At 41.0% G+C, this 26,276-nt stretch overlaps 1 protein-coding gene across 1 annotated transcript in view; it reads right to left on the bottom strand.

The window, feature by feature from the left end:
• The window catches only part of NALCN (sodium leak channel, non-selective), a 282,164-nt gene that overhangs the window by 178,769 nt on the left and 77,119 nt on the right, over nucleotides 1-26,276 (bottom strand). The window contains exon 9 of the mRNA XM_027115885.1: nucleotides 23,299-23,385. Coding sequence (XP_026971686.1) covers nucleotides 23,299-23,385 — 87 coding nt within the window. The remainder of the gene's footprint in view (nucleotides 1-23,298; nucleotides 23,386-26,276) is intronic.

Genomic DNA, 26,276 nt, shown 5'->3' with positions numbered 1-26,276 from the left:
CGTGATTTTTCATTTTGTTATAAAAATTAATGTAAAGGAAAATGTTAAAGTTGTAAGTGCCACGAAATAATATATAACTTGAGATTTTCACAATTGTATGATTTAATATGGATGTAGGCTATATAAACTTACACATACATATATGTATGTATATATGTATGTGTGTATATATATTTATATATGTATATATATCTATATATTTATAGATATACTTAAGACTCTTCAGATCCTGCCTACACATTAGCTTTTTAAAAATTCCTTTCAATTGCAATGTCTTTTTTTTTTTTTTTTTTTTTTTTGCGGTATGCGGGCCTCTCACTGTTGTGGCCTCTCCCGTTGCGGAGCACAGGCTCCGGACACGCAGGCTCAGCGGCCATGGCTCAAGGGCCTAGCCAATCCGCGGCATGTGGGATCTTCCCGGACCGGGGCACGAACCCGTGTCCCCTGCATCGGCAGGCGGACTCTCAACCACTGTGCCACCAGGGAAGCCCTGCAATGTCATTTTGATTTATATTTTTAAACCATCAGAAAAATTTTGCACATGTTTTGAGTTTGGCTTTGATCCAAGACCTACTGATTTCTGTATGTGACAGTTAGGATTATCAAAATATGAAGAAGCGACTATAGCAGAATCATCCCCAAGGCAGCAATGTCAGGAATGCTCAGAAGCCTTGTTACGCAAAGTGTAGTCCCTGGACCAGCAGCTTCCTGGGAGTGTGTTAGAAATGCAGAGACCTACTGAATCAGAATCTGCATCTTTAGCTGTGATTAATGTGGATAGTAAAGTTTGAGAAGCTCTGTTGTAGAGGAAACTCCTAAGTAGCAGGTTAAACTGGGTGACCTATAAAATGTTTTACGCATTCACAATTTTATGATTCTAAAAGCTTGTAATCACTGACTAAAACATATAACAAATACTGGCTGGCATATTATGGCTCTATATTAAGAAACATAATCACAAAAATGGATGCCCACCTCCCCATGCCTCAAGTCCAAGATGAAAAATCAATTAAACCGGGAAGCTTCCGGGAAGATGGCGGAAGAGTAAGACGCGGAGATCACCTTCCTCCCCACAGATACACCAGAAATACATCTACACGTGGAACAACTCCTACAGAACACCTACTGAACGCTGGCAGAAGACCTCAGACTGCCCAAAAGGCAAGAACCCCCCCCCCCCGCCACGTACCTGGGTACAGCAAAAGAAAAAAGAAAAAACAGAGACAAAAGGATAGGGACGGTACCTGCACCAGTGGGAGGGAGCCGTGAAGGAGGAAAGATTTCCACACACTAGGAAGCCCCTTCACGGGCAGAGACTGCGGGTGGCGGAGCGGGGGAGCTTCGGAGCCGCGGAGGAGAGCACAGCAACAGGGGTGCGGAAGGCAAAGCGGAGAGATTCCCACACATAGGATTGGTGCCGACCAGCACTCACCAGCCCGAGAGGCTTGTCTGCTCACCCGCCGGGGCGGGCGGGGCTGGGAGCTGAGGCTCGGGCTTCGGTCGGAGCGCCGGCAGAGGACTGGGGTTGGCGGTGTGAACACAGCCTGCAGGGCGTTAGTGCGCCACGGCTAGCGGGGAGGGAGTCCGGGGAAAAGTCTGGACCTGCCGAAGAGGCAACAGACTTTTTCTTACCTCTTTGTTTCCTGGTGCGCGAGGAGAGGGGATTGAGAGCGCTGCTTAAAGGAGCTCCAGAGACGGGCGTGAGCCGCGGCTAAAAGCGCGGACCCCAGAGATGGGCATGAGACGCTAAGGCTGCTGCTGCCGCCACCAAGAAGCCTGTGTGCGAGCACAGGTCACTCTCCACACCCCCCTTCCGGGGAGCCTGTGCAGCCCGCCACTGCCAGGGTCCCGGGATCCAGGGACTACTCCTCCGGAGCACGAACGGCGCGCCTCAGGCTGGCGCTACGTCACGCCGGCCTCTGCCGCTGCAGGCCCGCCCCGCACTCCGTGCCCCTCCCTCCCCCACCCCCGCCCCGCCCTGAGTGAGCCACAGCTCCCGAATCAGCGGCTCCTATAAATCCGTCCTGTCTGAGCGAAGAACAGACGCTCTCCGGCGACCGACACACAGAGGTGGGGCCATCCAAAGCTGAGCCCCTGGGAGCTGTGAGAACAAAGAAGAGAAAGGGAAATCTCTCCCAGCAGCCTCAGAAGCAGTGGATTAAAGCTCCACAATCAACTTGATGTACCTGCATCTGTGGAATACCTGAATAGACAACGAATTATCCCAAATTGAGGAAGTGGACTTTGAGAGCAAGATTTATGATTTTTTTCCCCTTTTCCTCTTTTTGTGAGTGTGTATGTGTATGCTTCTGTGTGAGATTTTGTCTGTATAGCTTTGCTTCCACCATTTGTCCTAGGGTTATATCTCTCCGTTTTTTTGTTTTATTTAATTTATTTTCTTTTTTTCTTAATATTTTTTATTTTAATAATTTTATTATATTTTATCTTACTTTATTTTATTTTACTTTATCTTCTTTCTTTCTTTTTTTCCTTCCTTCCCTCCTTCCTTCCTTCCTCCCTACCTCCCTTCTTTCTTTCTTTCTTTCTACTTCTACTAATTCTTTCTTTCTAATTTTTCTCCCTTTTATTCTGAGCCGTGTGGATGAAAAGCTCTTGGTGTTGCAGCCAGGAGTCAGTGCTGTGCCTCTGAGCTGGGAGAGCCAACTTCAGGACACTGGTCCACAAGAGACCTCCCAGCTCCACATAATATCAAACGGCAAAAATCTCCCAGAGATCTCCATCTCAACACCAGCAAGCTACAGTGCTGGACACCCTATGCCAAACAACTAGCAAAACAGGAACACAACCCCACCCATTAGCAGAGAGGCTGCCTAAAATCATAATAAGTCCACAGACACCCCACAACACACCACCAGACGTGGACCTGCCCACCAGAGAGACAACATCCAGCTTCATCCACCAGAACACAGGCACTAGTCCCCTCCACCAGGAAGCCTACACAACCCACTGAACCAACCTTAGCCACTGGGGACAGACACCAAAAACAACGGAAACTACGAGCCTGCAGCCTGCAAAAAGGAAACCCCAAACACAGTAAGCTAAGCAAAATGGGAAGACAGAAAAACACACAGCAGATGAAGGACCAAGATAAAAACCCACCAGACCTAACAAATGAAGAGGAAATAGGCAGTCTACCTGAAAAATAATTCAGAATAATGATAGTAAAGATGATCCAAAATCTTGGAAATAGAATAGAGAAAATGCAACAAACATTTAACAAGGACCTAGAAGAACTAAAGATGAAACAAACAATGATGAACAACACAATAAATGAAATTAAAAATACTCTAGATGGGATCAATAGCAGAATAACTGAGGCAGAAGAACGGATAAGTCACCTGGAAGGTAAAATAGTGGAAATAACTACTGCAGAGCAGAATAAAGAAAAAAGAATGAAAAGAACTGAGGACAGCCTCAGAGACCTGTGGGACAACATTAAACGCACCAACATTCGAATTATAGGGGTTCCAGAAGAAGAAGAGAAAAAGAAAGGGACTGGGAAAATATTTGAAGAGATTATAGTTGAAAACTTCCCTAATATGGGAAAGGAAACAGTTAATTAAGTCCAGGAAGCACAGAGAGTCCCATACAGGATAAATCCAAGGAGAAATACGCCAAGACACATATTAATCAAACTGTCAAAAATTAAATACAAAGAAAACATATTAAAAGCAGCAAGGGAATAACAACGAATAACACACAAGGGAATCCCCATAAGGTTAACAGCTGATTTTGCAGCAGAAACTCTGCAAGCCAGAAGGGACTGGCAGGACATACTTAAAGTGATGAAGGAGAAAAACCTGCAACCAAGTTACTCTACCCAGCAAGGATCTCATTCAGATTTGATGGAGAAATTAAAACCTTTACAGACAAGCAAAAGCTGAGAGAGTTCAGCACCACCAAACCAACTCTACAACAACTGCTAAAGGAACTTCTCTAGGCAAGAAAACAAAAGAAGGAAAAGACCTACAATAACGAACCCAAAACAATTAAGAAAATGGGAATAAGAACATACATATCGATAACTACCTTAAATGTAAATGGACTAAATGCTCCCACCAAAAGACACAGTTTGGCTGAATGGATACAAAAACAAGACCCATATATTTGCTGTCTACAAGAGACCCACTTCAGACCTACAGACACATACAGACTGAAAGTAAGGGGATGGAAAAAGATATTTCATGTAAATGGAAACCAAAAGAAACCTGAGGTAGCAATTCTCATATCAGACAAAATAGACTTTAAAGAATATTAGAAGAGACAAACAAGGACACTACATAATGATCAAGGGATCAAGCCAAGAAGAAGATATAACAATTGTAAATATTTATGCACCCAACATAGGAGCACCTCAATACATAAGGCAAATACTAACAGCCATAAAGAGGATATCGACAGTAACACATTCATAGTAGGGGACTTTAATACCCCACTTTCATCAATGGACAGATCATCCAAAATGAAAATAAATAAGGAAACACAAGCTATAAATGATACATTAAACAAGATGGACTTAATTGATATTTATAGGACATTCCATCGAAAAACAACAGAATACACATTTTTCTCAAATGCTCATGGAACATTCTCCAGGATAGATCATATCTTGCGTCACAAGTCAAGCCTTGGTAAATTTAAGAAAATTGAAATTGTTTCAAGTATCTTTTCCGACCACAACACTATGAGACTAGATACCAATTACCAGAAAAGATCTGTAAAAAATACAAACACTTGGAGGCTAAACAATACACTACTTAATAATGAAGTGATCACTAAAGAAATCAAAGAGGAAATCAAAAAATACCTAGAAACAAATGACAATGGAGACACGACGACCCAAAATCTATGGGATGCAGCAAAAGCAGTTCTAAGAGGGAAGTTTACAGCAATACAATCCTACCTTAAGAAACAGGAAACATCTCAAATAAACAACCTAACCTTGCACCTAAAGCAATTAGAGAAAGAAGAACGAAAAAACACCAAAGTTAGCAGAAGAAAAGAAATCATAAAAATCAGATCAGAAATAAAAAGAAATGAAGGAAATGATAGCAAAGATCAATAAAACTAAAAGCTGGTTCTTTGAGAAGATAAACAATATTGATAAACCACTAGCCAGACTCATCAGGAATAAAAGGGAGAAGACTCAAATCAATAGAATTAGAAATGAAAACGGAGAAGTAACAACTGACACTGCAGAAATACAAAAGATCATGAGAGATTACTACAAGCAACTCTATGGCAATAAAATGGACAACCTGGAAGAAATGGACAAATTCTTAGAAATGCACAACCTGCCAAGACTGAATCAGGAAGAAACAGAAAATATGAACACACCAATCACAAGCACTGAAATTGAAACTGTGATTAAAAATCTTCCAACAAACAAAAGCCCAGGACCAGATGGCTTCGCAGGCGAATTCTATCAAACATTTAGAGAAGAGCTAACACCTATCCTTCTCAAACTCTTCCAAAGTATAGCAGAGTGAGGAACACTCCCAAACTCATTCTAAGAGGCCACCATCACCTTGATACCAAAACCAAACAAGGATGTCACAAAGAAAGAAAACTACAGGCCAATATCACTGATGAACATAGATGCAAAAATCCTCAACAAAATACTAGCAAACAGAATCCAAAAGCACATTAAAAGGATCATACACCATGATCAAGTGGGATTTATTCCAGGAATGCAAGGATTCTTCAATATACGCAAATCAATCAATGTGATAAGCCATATTAACAAATTGAAGGAGAAAAACCAGATGATCATCTCAATAGATGCAGACAAAGCTTTCGACAAAATTCAACACCCACTTATGATAAAAACCCTGCAGAAAGGAGGCATAGAGGGAACTTTCCTCAACATAATAAAGGCCATATATGACAAACCCACAGCCAACATCGTCCTCAATGGTGAAAAACTGAAAGCATTTCCACTAAGATCAGAAACAAGACAAGGTTGCCCACTCTCACCACTCTTATTCAACATAGTTTTGGAAGTTTTAGCCACAGCAATCAGAGAAGAAAAGGAAATGAAAGGAATCCAAATCAGAAAAGAAGAAGTAAAGCTGTCACTGTTTGCAGATGACATGATACTATACATAGAGAATCCTAAAGATGCTACCAGAAAACTACTAGAGCTAATTAATGAATTTGGTAAAGTAGCAGGATACAAAATTAATGCACAGAAATCTGTGGCATTCCTATATACTGATGAAAAATCTGAAAGTGAAATCAAGAAAACACTCCCATTTACCACTGCAACAAAAAGAATAAAATATCTAGGAATAAACCTACCTAAGAGACAAAAGACCTGTATGCAGAAAATTATAAGACACTGATGAAAGAAATTAAAGATGATACAAATAGATGGAGAGATATACCATGTTCTTGGATTGGAAGAATCAACATTGTGAAAATGACTCTACTACCCAAAGCAATCTATAGATTCAATGCAATCCCTATCAAACTACCAATGGCATTTTTCACAGAACTAGAACAAAAAATTTCACAATTTGTATGGAAACACAAAAGACCCCGAATAGCCAAAGCAATCTTGAGAAAGAAAAACGGAGCTGGAGGAATCAGGCTCCCTGACTTCAGACTATACTACAAAGCTACAGTAATCAAGACAGTATGGTACTGGCACAAAAACAGAAGATCAGTGGAACAGGATAGAAAGCCCAGAGATAAACCCATGCACATATGGTCACCTTATCTTTGATAAAGGAGGCAGGAATGTACAGTGGAGAAAGGACAGCCTCTTCAATAAGTAGTGCTGGGAAAACTGGACAGGTACATGTAAAAGTATGAGATTAGATCACTCCCTAACACCATACACAAAAATAAGCTCAAAATGGATTAAAGACCTAAATGTAAGGCCAGAAACTATCAAACTTTTAGAGGAAAACATAGGCAGAACACTCTATGACATAAATCACAGCAAGATCCTTTTTGACCCACCTCCTAGAGAAATGGAAATAAAAACAAAAATAAACAAATTTGACCTAATGAAACTTAAAAGCTTTTGCACAGCAAAGGAAACCATAAACCAGACGAAAAGAGAACCCTCAGAATGGGAGAAAATATTTGCAAATGAAGCAAATGACAAAGGATTAATCTCCAAAATTTATAAGCAGCTCATGCAGGCTTAATAAGAAAAAAACAAACAACCCAATCCAAAAATGGGCAGAAGATCTAAATAGACATTTCTCCAAATAAAATATACAGACTGCCAACAAACACATGAGAGAATGCTCAACATCATTAATCATTAGAGAAATGCAAATCAAAACTACAATGAGATATCATCTCACACCAGTCAGAATGGCTGTCATCAAAAAATCTAGAAACAATAAATGCTGGAGAGGGTGTGGAGAAAAGGGAACCCTCTTGCACTGTTGGTGGGAATGTAAATTGATACAGCCACTGTGGAGAATAGTATGGAGGTTCCTTAAAAAACTACAAATAGAACTACCATATGACCCAGCAATCCCAATGCTGGGCATATACCCTGAGAAAACCATAATTCAAAAAGAGTCATGTACCAAAATGTTCATTGCAGCTCTATTTACAATAGCCCAGAGATGGAAACAACCTAAGTGTCCATCATTGGATGAATGAATAAAGAAGATGTGGCACATATATACAATGGAATATTACTCAGCCATGAAAAGAAACGAAATTGAGCTATTTGTATTGAGGTGGATAGACCTAGAGTCTGTCATACAGACTGAAGTCAGAAAGAGAGAGACAAATACCGTATGCTAACACATATATATGGAATTTAAGGGAAAAAAATGTCATGAAGAACCTAGGGGTAAGACAGGAATAAAGACACAGACCTACTAGAGAATGGACTTGAGGATATGGGGAGGGGGAAGGGTAAGCTATGACAAAGGGAGAGAGAGGCATGGACATATATACACTACCAAACGTAAAATAGGTAGCTAGTGGGAAGCAGCCGCGTAGCACAGGGAGATCAGCTCGGTGCTTTGTGACCCTAGAGGGGTGGCATAGGGAGGGTGGGAGGGAGGGAGACGCAAGAGGGAAGAGATATGGTAACATATGTATATTTATAACTGATTCACTTTGTTATAAAACAGAAAATAACACACCATTGTAAAGCAATTATACTCCAATAAAGATGTAAAAAATAATAATAATAAAAAAAAATCAATTAAACCAGTTTGGCTTCATGAGACAAAAGTATGTGTTGGTTTTTCAACCATTTGGAGAGGATTATGAAGATACCAGCACAAACTCTTTCATAAAGTCTAGGAATGCGGGTGGCCTCTAGAATCTGGAAAAGGCAAAGCAACAGTTTCTTCCCTAAAATCTTCAGAAGTAATACAGCCTTACTAATACATTGATCTTAGCCCAGCAAAACCCATTTTGGACTTCTGACCTGTAGAACCATAAATAATGAATTTGTGTTGTTTGAAATCACTGAGTTTGTGGAAATCTGTCACAGTAGCAATAGGAAACTAAAGCAAGCACTGTTGGTGATTTTGACATACACCCGCTCAAATCATCTCCTATGAAACAGGACCGCAGATATCTGCCCAGTGCTGCAAAATTCTACCCGATGAAAGGGTTCCACCGAAAAGAAAAAAAAAGAACACGAAAGGTCGCCTTTCTTCATATTCGTTCTGAGTTCTACCGTGAAAGGAATGCTCTCAAAGACAGAAGTCTATGCCAAACCTGGATAGGGATCCTCCCTCAATTCAAATCGACGTCGACAAAATGTATTATCAAAATAAGAGCTCATATATGAGGGCTGGGTTTGTGCCAAGCCTCATTCCAAGCATATCACATGCTGGTGTAAAAATTTCATTTAATCCTCAACAACCGTGTGAAAAAGGTGCATTTGTTATCCCCTCATCTATGGAGAAGCAGGGAAGGATGAATCGATTTCCAAGTTCACAGACTTAGAAAGTAGTCTCATTTGTTTTGAGTCCAAAGCAAATGCTCTCCTGCCTCCTATCAGGCAGTCAAAATGCAGCTGACTCTGTGATTTAACAGAGGGTGGAAGTTTGGGAACCCTATATTTGAAAGCTGAAGATGACCTGTTCCTCACCGAAGGGTCTAAGATCGCCGTGGTGTAAAAGAATGTCAATTTGAAGGCAGCCTGAGCTGGGTTCAAATCTTGACTCTGTACCCGATTTAACTTCTCTGTGACTTAGTTTTCTTATATGGGAAATGGGTATAATAACATCTACATCTCTAGGCTGGAACATGAATATAAATGAGACTATTTAGTACAGAGTCTAAACAGGATAGAGTCTAAATAGTATAGATGCCATAGCAGGCATCTTACACTCCAAAACTCTTATTATTATTGCTGTATTTGAAAAGGTATTTAAAGGTAGAGACACAGTCAGTTGTTTATGGGGAAGGTACGAATGTATAAGAGGAGAAATCAAGTGGAAGATACAAGTGATCTTGAGAGGGACCAGGAAAATTTATAGATTTTCAAAAAGGTCTTAAGGTGTCTCATTTTTAGTGGTATGAATGCTTAAGTACTTCACAGTTCTTCCTATTAATTTGTTCTGTAATTTTTCCTATAAAATAGTGCCTTATAGATTCTGAAGACTCTGCATGGAAACATCTAACAAATCAAAATTGTGGCTTAAGAGGCCACAATAAGGATAAATTTGGATAATAAACAGTACAGCTCAGAACTCAAGTCTATCTTTAAATCGCTGCTTGAGTGAATAAAATACCCTCCCGTGGTAAACAAATTTCATGCACTGAACACTGTATCAGCCATGTACAGAAAGTTTTGTTTTTTTTTTTTTTTTTACATCTTTATTGGAGTATAATTGCTTTACAGTGGTGTGTTAGTTTCTGCTTTATAACAAAGTGAATCAGTTATACATATGTCCCCATATCTCTTCCCTCTTGCATCTCCCTCTCTCCCACCCTCCCTATCCCACCCCTCTAGGGTCACAAAGCACCAAGCTGATCTCCCTGTGCTATGCGGCTGCTTCCCACTAGCTATCTATTTTACGTTTGGTAGTGTATATATGTCCATGCCACTCTCTCGCTTTGTCACAGCTTACCCTTCCCCCTCCCCATATCCTCAAGTCCATTCTCTAGTAGGTCTGTGTCTTTATTCCTGTCTTACCCCTAGGTTCTTCATGACATTTTTTCTTAAATTCCATATATATGTGTTAGCATATGGTATTTGTCTTTCTCTTTCTGACTTACTTCAGTCTGTATGACAGACTCTAGGTCCATCCACCTCATTACAAATAGCTCAATTTCGTTTCTTTTTATGGCTGAGTAATATTGCATTGTATATATGTGCCACATCTTCTTTATTCATTCATCCGATGATGGACACTTAGGTTGTTTCCATCTCTGAGCTATTGTAAACAGAGCTGCAATGAACATTTTGGTACATGACTCTTTTTGAATTATGGTTTTCTCAGGGTATATGCCCAGTAGTGGGATTGCTGGGTCATATGGTAGTTCTATTTGTAGTTTTTTAAGGAACCTCCATACTGTTCTCCATAGTGGCTATACCAATTCACATTCCCATCAGCAGTGCAAGAGGGTTCCCTTTTCTCCACACCCTCTCCAGCATTTATTGTTTCTAGATTGTTTGATGATGGCCATTCTGACTGGTGTGAGATGATATCTCATTGTAGTTTTGATTTGCATTTCTCTAATGATTAATGATGTTGAGCATTCAGAAAGTTGTGTTTTAATTGGATTTCAAAATAAACATATTTGGAGAACAATGCAATTACAAGATGAAATTCTCAGAAACCGTCTTGCATATGAGCCATGAGCACAGGAACAAGAACATGATGTAAAAGACCAAGGGCACAAAACCTAAAATAAATCTCCCATTTCCGTTCCCTTATTTAGAAGACCTCGGATATTTGTTACTCCTACTATCAATACACAAAATACTTCTGTCTGATATAAAGAATTTCTGTGAAACATCTTTATAGCAATACTGAAAACAGAACCATTAGATATCCTTAAAAACTCTGCTTTTTCTTTCTGCCTGCTGCATGTCCTTGGAGAACCATAGGGCAGAAGGAAATCCACAAGTGACTCCCCACAAAAGTACTGACTATCTATGGTACCAGTGAAAACCACGCCCACTGTCATGCCCTGACTGGTTTGCTTCTTTCCTGGACAGTAAGTTGGGGAAGAGAATCCCACACACACGCAGAAGTCAAATTGTAGGAAGAAGGAAGAGGGGATTGGAAGACACTTTCGTCTCTTGGCACCATGAGTATATCACTCTGTCAGAGTAAGCCTAGATGTTAAATCATAAATTGCACACAAATATCTATGACTGCTGTTAATATTTTTCAAAACTCCTGACTCTACTATGTGAACTAGATTTTAACAAGAAGAAAAACATGCCTGGTGGAAGAGAAATGCGGCTAAGGACTGATGGTAATACTAAGCCAGTGATGTTTGGATTCCCTTTAGCCTATGTGGCAGAGCCTGAAATTGCCTGAAATTGAACCCACCTCTGCATCCACAGCCCTGGCAGTGCTCTCCCATCCCACTCTCATTCTGAACTTAGCCATGTGATTTGTTTCAGTCAGTGAGACGATCGCAAAAGCGATATACGCAGAGACTTGGAGAATACTTGTGAGTTGTGACTTCCTGTTGCAGCTCTTGGAGCCCTGAGCCACCTCGTTAACACTACAGGTTGGTCTGTTTCATGGTGGCCCCCGGCCCCGTCATCCCCTCTATCCCAATAGTCAGCCGTGTCTGGAAGCAGAGATGAGGGCTGGTGAGCTAGCTGATGATGCTGGCTGACTTCAGATCAAAAGTGAGCCCAGCCGTGATCAGCTGAGACGGTCTCAGACTAGCATGTTTTGGGAAGGGATCGTTGGCGTCCGCTTAAGGGGAGAGTAAGAATTTGTGTCGGCTATGTGGGAGGTTGTGTAGCTCTGTACATGAAAGCACACACATGTGCACATTCACATACAACCCCCCAAATATTTGCTAAGCGCTGATCACGTGAAAGCTATAGTGGAAGCAGCTGGAAGCAGAGAGAAACTGACCAAATACAATCAAGGAGTCAGCGATCACTGCACTGTGGAAGCTTTGATCTGATTTTGAGGGCAGGGATCTTAGCATGGGGTGGAGCGGATGATTCAGAGAAATTCAAAAGACTGAATTAATGACAGAATTGAAGACAGATCAGATTTGGGGAGGACCAAGAGGGGTGCATTATAGGTTGGTGTTCAGGTTTCTGGAGGTGCAGGAAAAGCCTGATGTCTATGTGGGGATGGGTGGGGGAGGGGTGACGTTTCCATGAGAACACCTGGGAACGTGTTAGAAATGCGCTGCAAAGATTCAGAAAGCAGAGTGAGAAGGGAAGGCTGTGACACCACTGGACCATGAGTGTGCATGACAGCTGACTTTCTGGAAGTGAGTAGGACACTCAGAGTGAACAGTGCTAGGAGAGGACCATATGCTAATAGTAACGTCAGTCACCTCTGCAGACTGGGTGACCTGCTGCATCCCACACAGAGCACTAGGTAGTTTATGTGCCTCACTTCTAATTCTTACCAACCCCTGAGAGATGTTTCTTTCCCCATTTCTCAGGTCAGGAAACTGAGTCTCTGGGAGACTTAGCCAATTGTCCGAGGTTCTCCTGGGCCATACTGTCTTAGCTGGGCCACACATGGGTCTTTAAGGATGGAAGAGGTTTGCTTGTACATGGAACCTATGTTCCCCTGGGCTCAATCAATTCTTGAAATTATCTGCCAGTTTGTGGGAAGGTTTATTAAGAAGACAGACATTTAAGAAGTGCCTAGAATGTCACCTTGTCACTCGAAATACACATTTCACACAATCTACTCCTCCTCCCATCTTCGCCTTCAATGGAAATTTTCTCAAAAAGCATTAAAACACTATAGTAGTAATTCTGCCACAATTTGACCTACTCATGGTAAAAGCCTATTATTTCTGTTCTTTATAGAAGGAGGCACACGATGGGATGTTACCAGAGAGAAATTGAGCTTAAGGAGGCCGGGTCTCAGGCATACTTTCATTTTCTTGTCACTGACTTTCTTCAAGATAATAGATCACTGGGTGTGTGTTGGAAGATGGCTCAAAGCCGTGAAGCAACATCTGTCAAACTGTCAAGAGATGAAATCTCCTACCTGAGAGGCAGGAGAAAAACAGCTCATCACAGCAGCAGCCCAGGAATGAGGTTCCAATTTAGCCGTGTTCTGTTTATTGTGCATTAGGGTGACCTCTTCAGCGCTGCTGTTGCTTATGCTAAAACGAGTTTAAACAGATAACTAACCGGTTGATGCTAAAAGAGTTGATTGTAACTTTTCCCTTTGCTGAAACTCACAAATTAAAGAAAATTTCTAAATGGTTTTGGTAACACCACATAAAAGGATTACGTTATTGCCTGAAGATGGTAGAGTGTAAAATGTGCATACGTAGGTCAAGTATTAATATTTTGGATTTACTTTTCTAATATTTTAATGTTAGGTAGAAGTGATATGCCCTTTAGAATCTCACAGAATTTCTGAAAATCATTTGGAAAAATCAACAGGTAAATGGGCAACAAACAGGAATAAGCAATCTATAGAAAATATAAGTGGTCTATGTATATATGAAAAAATGCTCAACAACCATAGGCTTTAATCAGGGAGATTAAAATTTAACATCATGATATATCATGTCATGCCATCAGGTGTAAAAGTCTGATAACATCAAGTGTGGACGGGGATGTGAAAGAATGAGAACTCTTACTCTTGCTGGTAAGAGTAAAAAGTGGCACTTTCATCTGGGGAGCCATCAGGCAACATCTCATAAAGCCTAAGTTCATATCCTTGAACCGAGCAATTGTTCTCCTAACTATATATACTCAGATAATTCTTACACGTGTGCACAAGAATGCGAGGGCAAGAAGGATCTTAGAATGTCTGCAAGAGCAAAACAATAAAAAACAACCTCAATGGCCATCAACAGAACGAGGAAGTGAATAAATGGACAAACTGTGAAATATTTCTGTAGTAGGATAACATACAGTGATGAAGATGAAGTGGTTAAAAACAAGAGGTCGACTGCCTGCGAGGAAATTCCCACTCAGTAACTAGCTATGTGACCATCATCAGGTTACTTAGGCTCTCTGTGCCTCAAACTTCTCATTTGTTAAACAGAGATCATAACAGTACCTACATTTATGATGTTATGATCATTAAGTAATTTAACACCTCTGTGATATTTTGATTTATAACAAGACATACATATTTGGTCTTTGTCCTGGTCCCTGACACAGATCTTTTAAAACCCTTGATATTTCCCATGACGAGGGGGATAAAGGTGTCTTTTCTCATGTTAATGAGGTGACTTTGGAAGCACCTAAGGATAAGGGCCGGTCACTAAAGGAGCCAACAACCAAAGGATTAGAGGGTTGGGACCAAAAGTCCTGGGAGAGGAGAGGGACTGGAGATTGAAGCAATCACCACTGGCAATGATTTAATCAACCCTGTCCATGCAATGAAGCCTCCATAAAACCCCAAAAGGACGGGGCTCAGAGAGCTTCCAGGTTGGTGAACATGCTGAGGTGTTGGCAGACTGTCTCTCAGAGAGCATGGAAGCTCCATGCCCCTTCCCCATACCTTGTCCTGTGCCATCTGTTCTACCTGGCTGTCCCTCATTGCATTGTTTTATAATAAGCTGGTAATCTAGTAAGTAAAATATTTTTCTGAGTTCTGTGAGCAGCTCTAGCAAATTATTCAAACCTGAGAAGGTCATTGGAACCTCCAACTAGAGCTGGTTGGTCAGAAGCCCAGGTGACATCTGAAAAGGAGGTGGCAGGGGTAGTCTTGTAGGACTGAGCTCTGAACCTTTGGGCTGAATTCAGGGTACTCAGCTGGTGTCAGAAAATTGCTTGGTGGTGTGAGAAAACTCTCCCCTCACCCACTCCATTGGAATTGGTGATCAGAACCCTCAACTTCTAAGATGCTGTGTGCCGGACACATAGCGAGTGGTCCGTAAATGTAGCTATCATTATTTCTAAGAGTGGATACCGAGGTATTCTTCCTAACTGTGTTTCTATCAGTACATTATTTCTTAATGTTTTTAATGCAAGGAAATGATTGAACATTCTATTGTCAAATGGCTCCAATTTACAAATTATTCATTTGTAAGTAGTTCATGGAAACTATGTGGCATTTCTCCAAAGAAATTATTTTACAGGTGATTTGAACTTCAGGTCAGACCATAATAACCTATTTAGCCTTTAACAGACTTGTCAAGTCCTGTATGACTTGACAGTTTCCTGGGGAAAGCGATCCCTGAGTTATAACCCCGAGGTCAAGTCCCCCCGCTCCATGGGACAAAGTTACGTGTCCCTTCTCACTCACCCCATGGAGCTCATGAAGAAGAGTGCTCAGTAGGTGGCTCCTATAGACAGAAATGGGAGCAGGGTTTTCAGAGGGGATTAAGAAGGAAAATTACCTTGAGTTCGTGCTGGAGGAAAGCCCAGTGCTTGGCTTAAGTGGACCTACTGCTTCCATTCACTTCCCATGACCTCCTGCCTCTGGCCAATGTCCCATTTTGGTGAAACTTCTCCCAGCTCTACACTCGCCTCTGGATGTCTTCTGATGAATCTCTTTAGAACCCTTAAATGGGAGGTCACCAAACTCAGTCACAATCTGCCATATTTGGGTAAAACGTAAGAAAAAGAAGGAAGCTAGTTTGCATGGTGAGAAAACAGAGGCAAATGCACAGACAGAAACAAAGATGAGAAATCCTGTGGCCCAAACAGACAGTAGAGAAGGGCAAAGAAAGCGCAGTCCCCTGGCAGCTCTGATTATACTTGCAATAAACACTCCCTGTGAGCATATGGTCTGATCCTCGCAACCAAATAATTCCTGACTAGGACATAAATACTCACTTAATTCTCACAAGCCAAGGAAGGATATACTATCCCCAATTTATAGAAATATGCCCCAGGTCATAGTATAAGTAGCATAGCTGAAATATGGCTGTCTCCAAAGCCTGTTCTCTAAGAGGCTACAATTGGGTGACTTATTCTCCCTCAGGAAAGATGCTGTCCCGGGAATTACTTCGCAGAATGAAGCAAGGACGTCTGCAGCTGCAGAGGCAGGCATGAGAGGTAGGGGAGTCATGTCACCACAGTCCAGCAGTCTGTGCTGGAGGCAGTTGTAGCACAAAAAGAAAAGGAAACCAGGTGCGGTGTTTGGCTTATTCACGTTCTCCATCACTTCCAGCCAGGAAGTGATGTTCCCATAGCCAGGACTGAAGGCAGGAAGGGGAGGGACCCCAGACAACGAGCAACTCAGCAGAGCACAGGGAAGTGAGGATAGACAGATGCAGAAAGACGTTCCAGGCAAGATGACTGGGAAGTGGAGGGGGCCGGGGCAACAGGACATTCGCTTACTTGTCCTTAACTTAGGAATGAATTTGTTAGGAATTGCATAGATTTAGATCATGACTAATTTCCTTATTAAACGTGGTATGAAGTTCATTAATAAACCTGAAAAATGTCCTAGCAAAATTAACCCTGTTAACATTAAGTGAATTAACTAAAAATTTCAACAAGTGGCATCAGAGAGCTCACCACACAGAACCTACGAGGTCAGTAAGACGGCTCTTCTTGTCCACCTGCTCCAAACTCGTGGTTGTGAAGTTCAATGTGCACGCATTGTATTCTCACTCATTATAAAAACAGAAAAGACCACCCTAAGGGCCCCAGATTGAATCCTTTCCTGTATGCCTGCATATGACTCCCATTATGATTATAATTATAGCTATAATTATATTTATAATTTGTCTCAGAACACAGAATGGAATTTGTAGGGTTTCAAACTGCAGACCAAAGGTGCCTATTTTTTCCTAGATAAATGGCTCTATAGAGCCTATTATTCTGTAAAAACGTGAGAAGATCTCTAAGGTCCCTAATTCAATTGATACCTCCATAATCAACATATGTAAAGAGGTAGAAATACCACAAATATTGCAACATTTGAAATAAGGTAAAATGTGTGTAGGGATGTGGGGAAAAATATTTTTTTAAATAAAAAACAATAAAAAAAATTGTTCCTATTGCTTAGATCCTAATCACTGCTTACTGGAATATATAAAATCCTGATAGAGCTATTCATACAATGTAAAAAATGTGTATATACATATACAGATGTACACATATGTCTTTTAAATAGATAGGTAGATAGATACACACATACAGAGAGAGAGAGCGGAAAAAAATAAAGTATTATACATCAAACACCCAGAATCACAGAAGCACCAGTCACATCATGTATTTAGTTTAACAGTAGTGGGGAAAGTTAAGCCACATCAGTCAATCATATTTCATTAAATTACCTCATTACTTAAAGCTGGTGGGGAAGACAGATAGACGCATACCAATAAACTAGACAAGGATACAGAAAGCAGAAAAGAAAGTAAAAATACAAGACACGATACCAGTGAAGAAAGTTAGCCAATGTGAAGCAATTTCACCTGAAACAAGGACAGAGATGATTTTTAAATGTCCTTCACTTATAAGAGAATTTGAGCCAGTCTCCATTTATGCTGAGTTAAGATTTCAACAGTTTGAAATTATGAAGACATAAAACTTATGGGAAGACTTTTTGGGAATAATGGAAATTCACGCACTACTTACCCTTATGCCATCTTTGTAAACTAAAGTCACACTTCTGTACCTTATTTCATGGGTCACCCAAACAAAGGCCTCCTGACACCCAGCAGGTAAAATGAATGAGAAAAGCAGACCCGGAGTCATGTACTAAACACACAGGGACCACCCTCACTTCTACAATCATGTTCATTTTTCCTTTCTTTTTGCAAACAATGTTTTCCTTCATGCATGCATTTACGTGTGTATTTATATACGTGTGCACTTATGAATTTATTATTTATTTTCTGTCCATAGAGTGATGGGCAAAGAGAAATACTTTGCTATTCTGAGAAAAGTGACTGTACGAATCTGTGGATAAATAAAACACACATTCCCAGTGCTGTCGGGACAACAATATGGACCATTGGGAGACTCCCGGAAACTGGAGAGACGGTGCCCAATGTGGCGGCCACTGCCCAGCTCCAGCCAATTACACCACATGGGAGTGAGGGTCCTGTGTTGCCAGATCTTTCTATTTTACAAAAGCAGTAGGATATATGGGTTTTCATATGAAATTTCTGCTTTTTAAACTTGGGGTCAAATTTGGAAACAAAGTTCCACTTTCAAGACAAAATCAATAATTCCTAATACCCAAATGGTATTAGGTCACTCATTTACCATCTCAGATACTGCTTCTACCTCATTCTTCCAATCTTTTCCAACAAATGGCCAAATCACTAATTCAATTTAATTACAGCTGTTCAAATGCTTCATTCCTATAAATTCTACTTTTTTAGTAGGTAGGAATTGGTTTTGATTCTTTTCAACTGTTATTCCTAAGATTACATTTCTAAACACAGATGTATTTATTTCACATGCTGACCATGACCGTTATGATTCTTATTGTCATGGAGTTTCCTCTGGTTGGAAAAGCAGACATTAAATAACAAATTATACCATTAAAATTTTTTAAATTAAAATTATGATAAACACAAAAGAAAAGCATAGGAGGATATGGGCACATGTAACTGGGCTACCTGATTTGTTTCTTTGAGGACGAAGAAGGCTTCCTTAAGAAAGTGACATCTGAGCTGAATTCTGAACTCTGAGTGGGAGAGAAGAGTGTTCTAGAAAGAGGAAACACTATGTGAAAATGACAGGGCCTCTGGGAGGCAGAAATGCTGCTTTATAGAAAAGATATAATGTTTAAATTCAGGGGTAAAGGGTCTTAGGAGACTGGCTTCTAACGCTGACCGCTAGGTTACCTCTGGGAAGTGGAATGAGGGAGGATAGTTGGAAGAAGTTAAAGCAAACTCTTACTTTTTATTTTATTTCTACAGTTTAAAAGTCATTTTAGAAGAACACACTCACATTTTGCTCGTTTTAAAAATAAAAAGAGTGACCAACAAGGGCTTAATTTCCAAAATATACAAACAGCTCATGCAGCTCAATATCAAAAAACCAAACACCCCAATCCAAAAATGGGCAGAAAGACCTAAATAGACATTTCTCCAAAGAAGACACACAGATGGCCAACAAGCACATGAAAAGATGCTCAATAGCTCTAATTACTAGAGAAATGCAAATGAAAACTACAATGAGGTACCACTTAACACCAGTCAGTATGGCCATCATCAAAATAGCTACAAATAATAAATGCTGGAGAGGGTGTAGAGAAAAGGGAACCCTCCTACAATGTTGGTGGGAATGTAAACTAGTGCAACTACTATGGAAAAGACTACGAAGTTTCCTTAAAAAACTAAAAATAGAGCTACCATATAATCCAGCAATCCTACTCCTGGGCATATATCCAGAGAAAACTCTAATTCAAAAAGATACATGCACCGCAATGTTCATTGCAGCACTATTTACAACAGCCAAGACATGGAAGTAACCTAAGTGTCCATCAACAGTGGAATGGATAAAGAAGATGTGGTACATATATACAATACAAGATGTGGTACATATATACAATACATTGTACATATATACAATGGAATATTACTCAGCCATAAAAAAGAATGAAATAATGCCATTTGCAGCAACGTGGATGGACCTAGAGATTATCATACCAAGTGAAGTAAGTCAGACAGAGAGAGACAAATATCATATGATATCACTTATATGTGGAATCTAAAAAAATGATACAAATGAACTTACCGACATAACAGAAAAGACTCACCGACACAGAAAACAAACTTATGGTTACCAAAGGGAGCGCAGGTGAGGGATAAATTAGGAATTTGGGATTAACAGATACATACTACTACATATTAAATAGATATACAGCTACTGTATAGCACAGGGAACTATATTCAATATCTTGTAATAACCTATAATGGAAAAGAATGTGAAAAAGAATATATATGTATATATATGTTTATATATATATATATAAAACTGAATCACCTTGCTGTACACCAGAAACTAACACAACATTGTAAATCAACTATATTTCAATAAAAAAGAAAACAAACAGAAAGAATAAAAATAAAAAGGAGTAATATATGCTACAGTTTGTCTTTGAGTGAGATATTATAATCCAAGGCAGTGAGGTATGGTTCAGACGAAAATTTTCCTGTTAACTAGTTTTAGACGGCATTAATCATTAGTAAGAGCCAAGTGAGTATTTCACGACCATTGTATCTTCAGTACTTCTTCTTTACTTTTTTTCTCTTTAATAAGGTAATAATTAATTCATTTTTCACCCAGACGTGGAAATGTACTCTCTCTTTAGTCACAGCTCACGTCATGCCCAATACAAAGAGGTGACCCCTTGGCCATCCCACTTTTCATCCGTACTCTTACAGATCAGCTCTTTCTGGAAAGCATCAGGACCAAAGATGGGATGCTGAGCTGCATGGAGCCTCATCCTGAATTGTCTGTATTCCTTCTCCCATTGTCTCAAACCACATGTACCATCAACCATACAACTTACCAAGCATGCTGCCACACCCACCATACATGCCTAATACTCACGTCTCCCAGAGGCCACATCCACACAGGGCTAGCCTAACATCCACCCCCCTCTGCTGACCTTTATTTCCCTGTGTCCCTGCTCCGTGCTGCCCCTCCATCACACCTTCATTGCCATCTAGCTCTTGCCATCTCAAATCTTTTTTTTTAAAATAAGTTTATTTCTTTCATTTATTTATTATTTTTGGCTGTGTTGGGTCTTTGTTGCTGTGCGCGGGCTTCCTCTAGTTGCAGCAAGCGGGAGCTACTCTTTGCAGTGCGCAGGCCTCTCACTGCAGTGGCTTCTCTTGCTGTGGAGCACGGGCTCTAGGCACACGGGCTTCTGTAGTTGTGGCACACAGGCTTCAGTAGTTATGGCTCACGGGCTCTAGAGTACAGGCTCAGTAGTTGTGGCACACGGGCTTAGTTACTCCGTGGCATGTGGGATCTTCCTGGACTAGGGCTCGAACCCATGTCCCCTGCATTGGCAGGTGGGTTCTTAACCACTGCACCATCAGGGAAGCCCCTCAAATCTTTTTGATATAGAGGCTCGCTTCCTAATTCCAGACTGCAACCTTGAGGCATCTATTAACAAGCATTTACTAAAATTTTAAGCAATGCATTTGGGGCATAGGAAGACCCTGATTTGGTACTCCTAACAGGCCTGATCCTTGATTTCTATTACAAATGAATGTTTCCTTGGCATATTTTTTCAGCTAGATAGAGCATGGGACCAGGAACCAGAGACCAGGTAAAAGTCCTGGCTTCTCCGTTTGTTTGAGGTCAGGAGACTCAGGCGGCCCTCTGGGTCTCCACTTCACCTCTACAAAGGCCCATAGAGGATGCCAATCTTTCCGCAGCACAGGGCTGTACTGAGTCTCACCCTTCCTCACTCCCTGCCTCATGCTTGCAGTCTCGGTTAAAGTACCACTACCTCACGAGGACCTCCCCTGACTCTCAGACAAGGAGAGCGGACTCCAAATTACATACTCCCATAGCATCCTGCATTACTCCTTCCAAACGCCCATCACTCCTGTGATTGCTAGTTCAAAGCTGGGTTTTCTCCTCACTGCCTGAAGTACGCTGTAAGCTCCACGAGGGGAGGGGCTGGGCTTCTCTTGCTCAGGACCATCTTTGTGTCAGTAAATATCGGTTGGTGGATTAATGAATAATGTAAGTAAAAGTACTTTTTAGGCAAGAAGCTGCTGCTACTACAATGGTTGTCATTGTTATTGCTATGACAGTAATAGCAGTAGTAGAGGTAGCTACAGAAGTTGAATTATTAGCAGCATTGTCACTATCCAATATATGACAGAAAGAGAAGCAGAGAATAGTACTTAACATTATCAGTATTCATTGTAAACTCTTCCTCTTTTTCTGCTCTATCCTTTTTTTTTTTTTTTTTTTTTTTTTTTTTTTTTTTTTTGCGGTACGCGGCCCTCTCACTGTTGTGGAGCACAGGCTCTGGACGCACAGGCTCAGCGGCCATGGCTCACGGGCCCAGCCGCTCCGCGGCATGTGAGATCTTCCCAGACCGGGGCACGAACCCGTGTCCCCTGCATCGGCAGGCAGACTCTCAACCACTGCGCCACCAGGGAAGCCCCTGCTCTATCCTTTTAATGGATACAAACAAATAACTATATGATTAAACAGCCATATAGATGTAGCCCACACAAGAGGTTCAGAGGACAGTATTTTGCTACTTATGTACCAATCCTTAAAATGCACCAGTCCCCACCTGGAGAAAGATCCAAAAGAAAGACAGAAGATGTGTTCTCATCCTGAAGCAGGTGATACACCCTTCCCCAAATTATAGGGGGGAATGTGAAAAACTATAAGAAGCAGTCCCCTTGTAGGAAGAGGATTTACAACTGAAAACAGAAAGAGGGTGAAGAAAATAACATTCTCCAGGAGGAAGAATCAGTTTTCTGCTCCCAACATGGGACAGCTTGAGTTTTCACCCTTAAAGAGGAGGGAAATGGAAATATAAAAAGCCCAGGAACGGCAGGGATGCCGCTCTTGTTAAGGTGATGTTGTTTTAAATGAGTTACTGCTATTGGTGGGCAGGGAGGGGGCACATGAAAGAGAAGAGGCCTCTGTGGTCCACTGAAGAAAAGGATTTTATTAGGCTTTCTGGGGAGCTCAGAGCAGAAGGTAAGTCCAGAAGGTTCACAGGCCAGAGACCTCATGGCCCATCCTCCGGTCACTTGCCAGGACTTTGGGCTCCCCTGCAATCCCATCGCCTTGTGTCTGCTGCAGGTGCACTTTGTTAAGGAAGTGCCTTTATTATACCATGCTGCTCGGAGAGCTTGCAGACGCAGAACAACAGACTACATATTCAAGACATTTCCTTCCTGTGTACATGGTGAGGTACTCAAGTAAGTGAATTGTGATGTTGACTGCCCCCGGCCCCAAACAATTCAGGCCTTTGCAGAAGAATACCTTTACAAGGTTTAATGAGACAAAAAAATTCTTCATCAATTCATTACCACTGGCCTGCTTTTACCTGTGTGCGTTCATTTACCAGAAATTTACCAGATCCCTAGTGTGTATCTAAAAAGGATGCCAGGTCCCGGGAATACAGGATGGAGTGTAATATTGCCCACAAATTTGGGTGGATCTAGAGCTTGGAGAGCTGTAGATTTCCTCATATAAAATCAAATCAAAGACCTTTGGGGGTGACTTTTAGAAATGGCATCATACCGCACCTGGAGGCAAGCTGGGGCACGTCCCTGGGGTTTGTTGACGTCTACAGCTACCAGCTGCCACCCGCCAGCGGAGTCTTCGTGAAACATCTTCAAGACAAAGGGGAAATGAGTCAGAGACACTTACATGGAACATCAAGAACTCTAACTTTGTCTGTGGCTTTTTACGTTTTATTTGTTATCAAAGATTTGTCTTCTTATGGCTTTATATTTAGAACATGAGTCATTCCATTTTAACACTGCAAACTTAAGTGAATAATCATAATAAAGTTTATAGCTTGCATTAGTTGAGCACTTGCTATGCATCAGGCCGTTTCTGCCTTACATATGCTTTGTGTGTATCTGCCCAAATATTCTTCTCCACAAGACTTTAAAAGTAGGTATTTTATCCCCATTATGTTGATTATTATATATAACATCTCAGAGAAAATGAAAATTAGAATTCCAAAGCATGGTGTGTTTTTACAAAAAGTGGTAAACTTTTATCTTTATTTAGTAGACGGTTCTCACTGAACCAATAGAAAAATATTCTCAGGATAAATAATATAATGTGCACAGGGAAATAGGGGAATGTTGTTTTATTTTATTTTTTTAATTAATTAATTTTTGGCTGCAGTGGGTCTTTGTTGCTGTGTGCGGGCTTTCTCTAGTTGCAGCAAGCAAGGGCTACTCTTTGTTGCAGTGCGTGGACTTCTCATTGTGGTGGCTTCTCTTGTTGCGGAGCACGGGCTCCAGGCGTGCGGGCTTCAGTAGTTGTGGCTTGCGGGCTCAGTAGTTGTGGCGCATGGGCTTAGTTGCTCCGTCGCATGTGGGATCCTCCCGGACCAGGGCTTGAACCAGGGAAGTCCGGGAATGTTATTTTAATGGTAGGAGAATTACAAATCACTTAAAAGACTTTGTGAAATTAGCTTGTATAAGCCACAATTAATCTGCTCAGCAGAAATTTTATGTATACATATTTATGAAGGGAAAAAGTAGTTTCTTTTGGCTTAAAAGACATAAATGATGAAATTCAGGATAGTACAGGATGCTAAAATCTGACAGTCATTGAATTAGACATCCAGGTTGCTGGATGTGTAGGTTATCTTACTCATATTCTACCACCTTAAAAATTAGTTATCTAGGGGCTTCCCTGGTGGCTCTGTGGTTAAGAATCCGCCTGCCAATGCAGAGGACATGGGTTCGAGCCCTGGTTTGGGAAGATCCCACATGCTGCGGAGCAACTAAGCCCGTGTGCCACGACTACTGAGCCTGCGCTCTAGAGCCCATGAGACACAACTACTGAGCCCGTGTGCCACAACTACTGAGCCTGAGCTCTAGAGCCCGCAAGTCACAGCTACTGAGCCTGCAAGCCACAACTACTGAAGCCCACGCACCTAGAGCCCATGCTCCACAACTAGAGAAGCCACTGCAATGAGGCCCGTGCACCACAACGAAGAGTAGCCCCCGCTCGCCGCAACTAGAGAAAGCCCAAGTGCAGCAACGAAGACCGAAGGCAGCCAAAAATAAATAAATCAATAAATAGATTTATTTAAAAAATTAGTTATCTATCAATAATATACTACACTGGAAAGCATGTACCACTTATAAATATTTTCCCACTAATATATATTTTCTTTTCCTTACATGTGCAGGGGTGTGGTGGAATAGGGTAGAATTAAGGATTTTTATTTTTCTAAGAAAAGACACCAACTACAAGCACTCACTGTTTTATTCCAGCCTGAGCTCACTATCTCACAGACATAAACATTTTCTTTGTCATATTTATGTCTTCGTGTTCGTCTGACCCCGTCTGTGTTCAAAAGGGTAACTGTTGATGGAAACATGAGATGATGCAAAGATCCCATTACCTAGGATTTATCATTATAATTTCAAACTCCTGGTAACAGAGGTAGTAGATCATTTGCAGAAAGAAAACTTGCCCTCTATAAAATAAGGGAGGCGGAGAGTGACAAATGCCAAAATTCATAGGCCATACATGTATTTTTAAAATGACAAAATGGCGGTGCACATTTACACAAAGATTCTCTGATCCAAGGTGCCAATTACAAATGGTTCTTCTCAGCTGCCCATTTACAGGATTCTGATTCCCTTTAGAATGAATTTTAAAAGGTAAGTTTAGTGGTAGAATCAAGCACATCCATCATAAATAGGCTCATTCTGAGAATACATACATTGGTTGAGACGCAAACATGCATAAGTGCCTTTTAAAGTATCTGTCAAATGTCTGGGAGTCTCTTTTTAAGGAGAAAAGACAAAAGCAATCCCACCAGTCACGAGGTAGGAACCCTCTGTACAAGCAACCTCTACTCTCTTACCATGGAGCAAAGGATCCCTGGGGCACATATTTGCTTCCATCAGAAGCAGACTAATTTTCTCTGTTAAATGATTTTTTTTCCAATAGACTAAAATCAAATGAATCAATTTAATTGTTAGTAAAAGTGCTCTCTCAAGGTCAGTTCTTTGTGTGAAATAAAGTGAAGGAAATGCAAACATGGTCCATTTCTCTTTAGTTCCCTGAATTATACAACAACATTTGGATTGGTTAATGTAACAGTAGCTACGTGAGGCACATGGTGGGATATCCAGAGCCATGAATCCTAGGGTGAAGTCCTTAGGGGAGTGTGGCAGGGGCAGGGGTCTCCACATATCTGTTCCTCTTGTCTTACAAACTACGAAAAATTTTATGGCCACCAAAAACAAAAAAAAGGACATTCTTTCCCTTTCTTGAAGCTCATCTTGACAATGTAATTATATATACACACTGGTCTATGAAATGAAAGCAGAAACTTTCTATTTTTTTCTTTCCTGCTCTTTGGAATATGGATGTAAGAGTTAGAGCTACAGCAGCCATTTTAGTCCAGGAGGCAATTTGGGGAATGGAAGTGATACAAGGTGGAGCAAAAAGGTAGAAGGATTCTGGATCTATAGCAACACAGACCACTGTAACAACCTTGAATGACATCCTCCAACTTTATATG

Source organism: Aethalodelphis obliquidens, unplaced genomic scaffold, assembly GCF_003676395.1.
Source record: "Aethalodelphis obliquidens isolate GAN/ISIS:26980383/991018 unplaced genomic scaffold, ASM367639v1 scaffold15, whole genome shotgun sequence".
Classification (NCBI taxonomy): Eukaryota; Metazoa; Chordata; class Mammalia; order Artiodactyla; family Delphinidae; genus Aethalodelphis; species Aethalodelphis obliquidens.
This window is presented reverse-complemented; position numbering and strand designations above follow the sequence as displayed.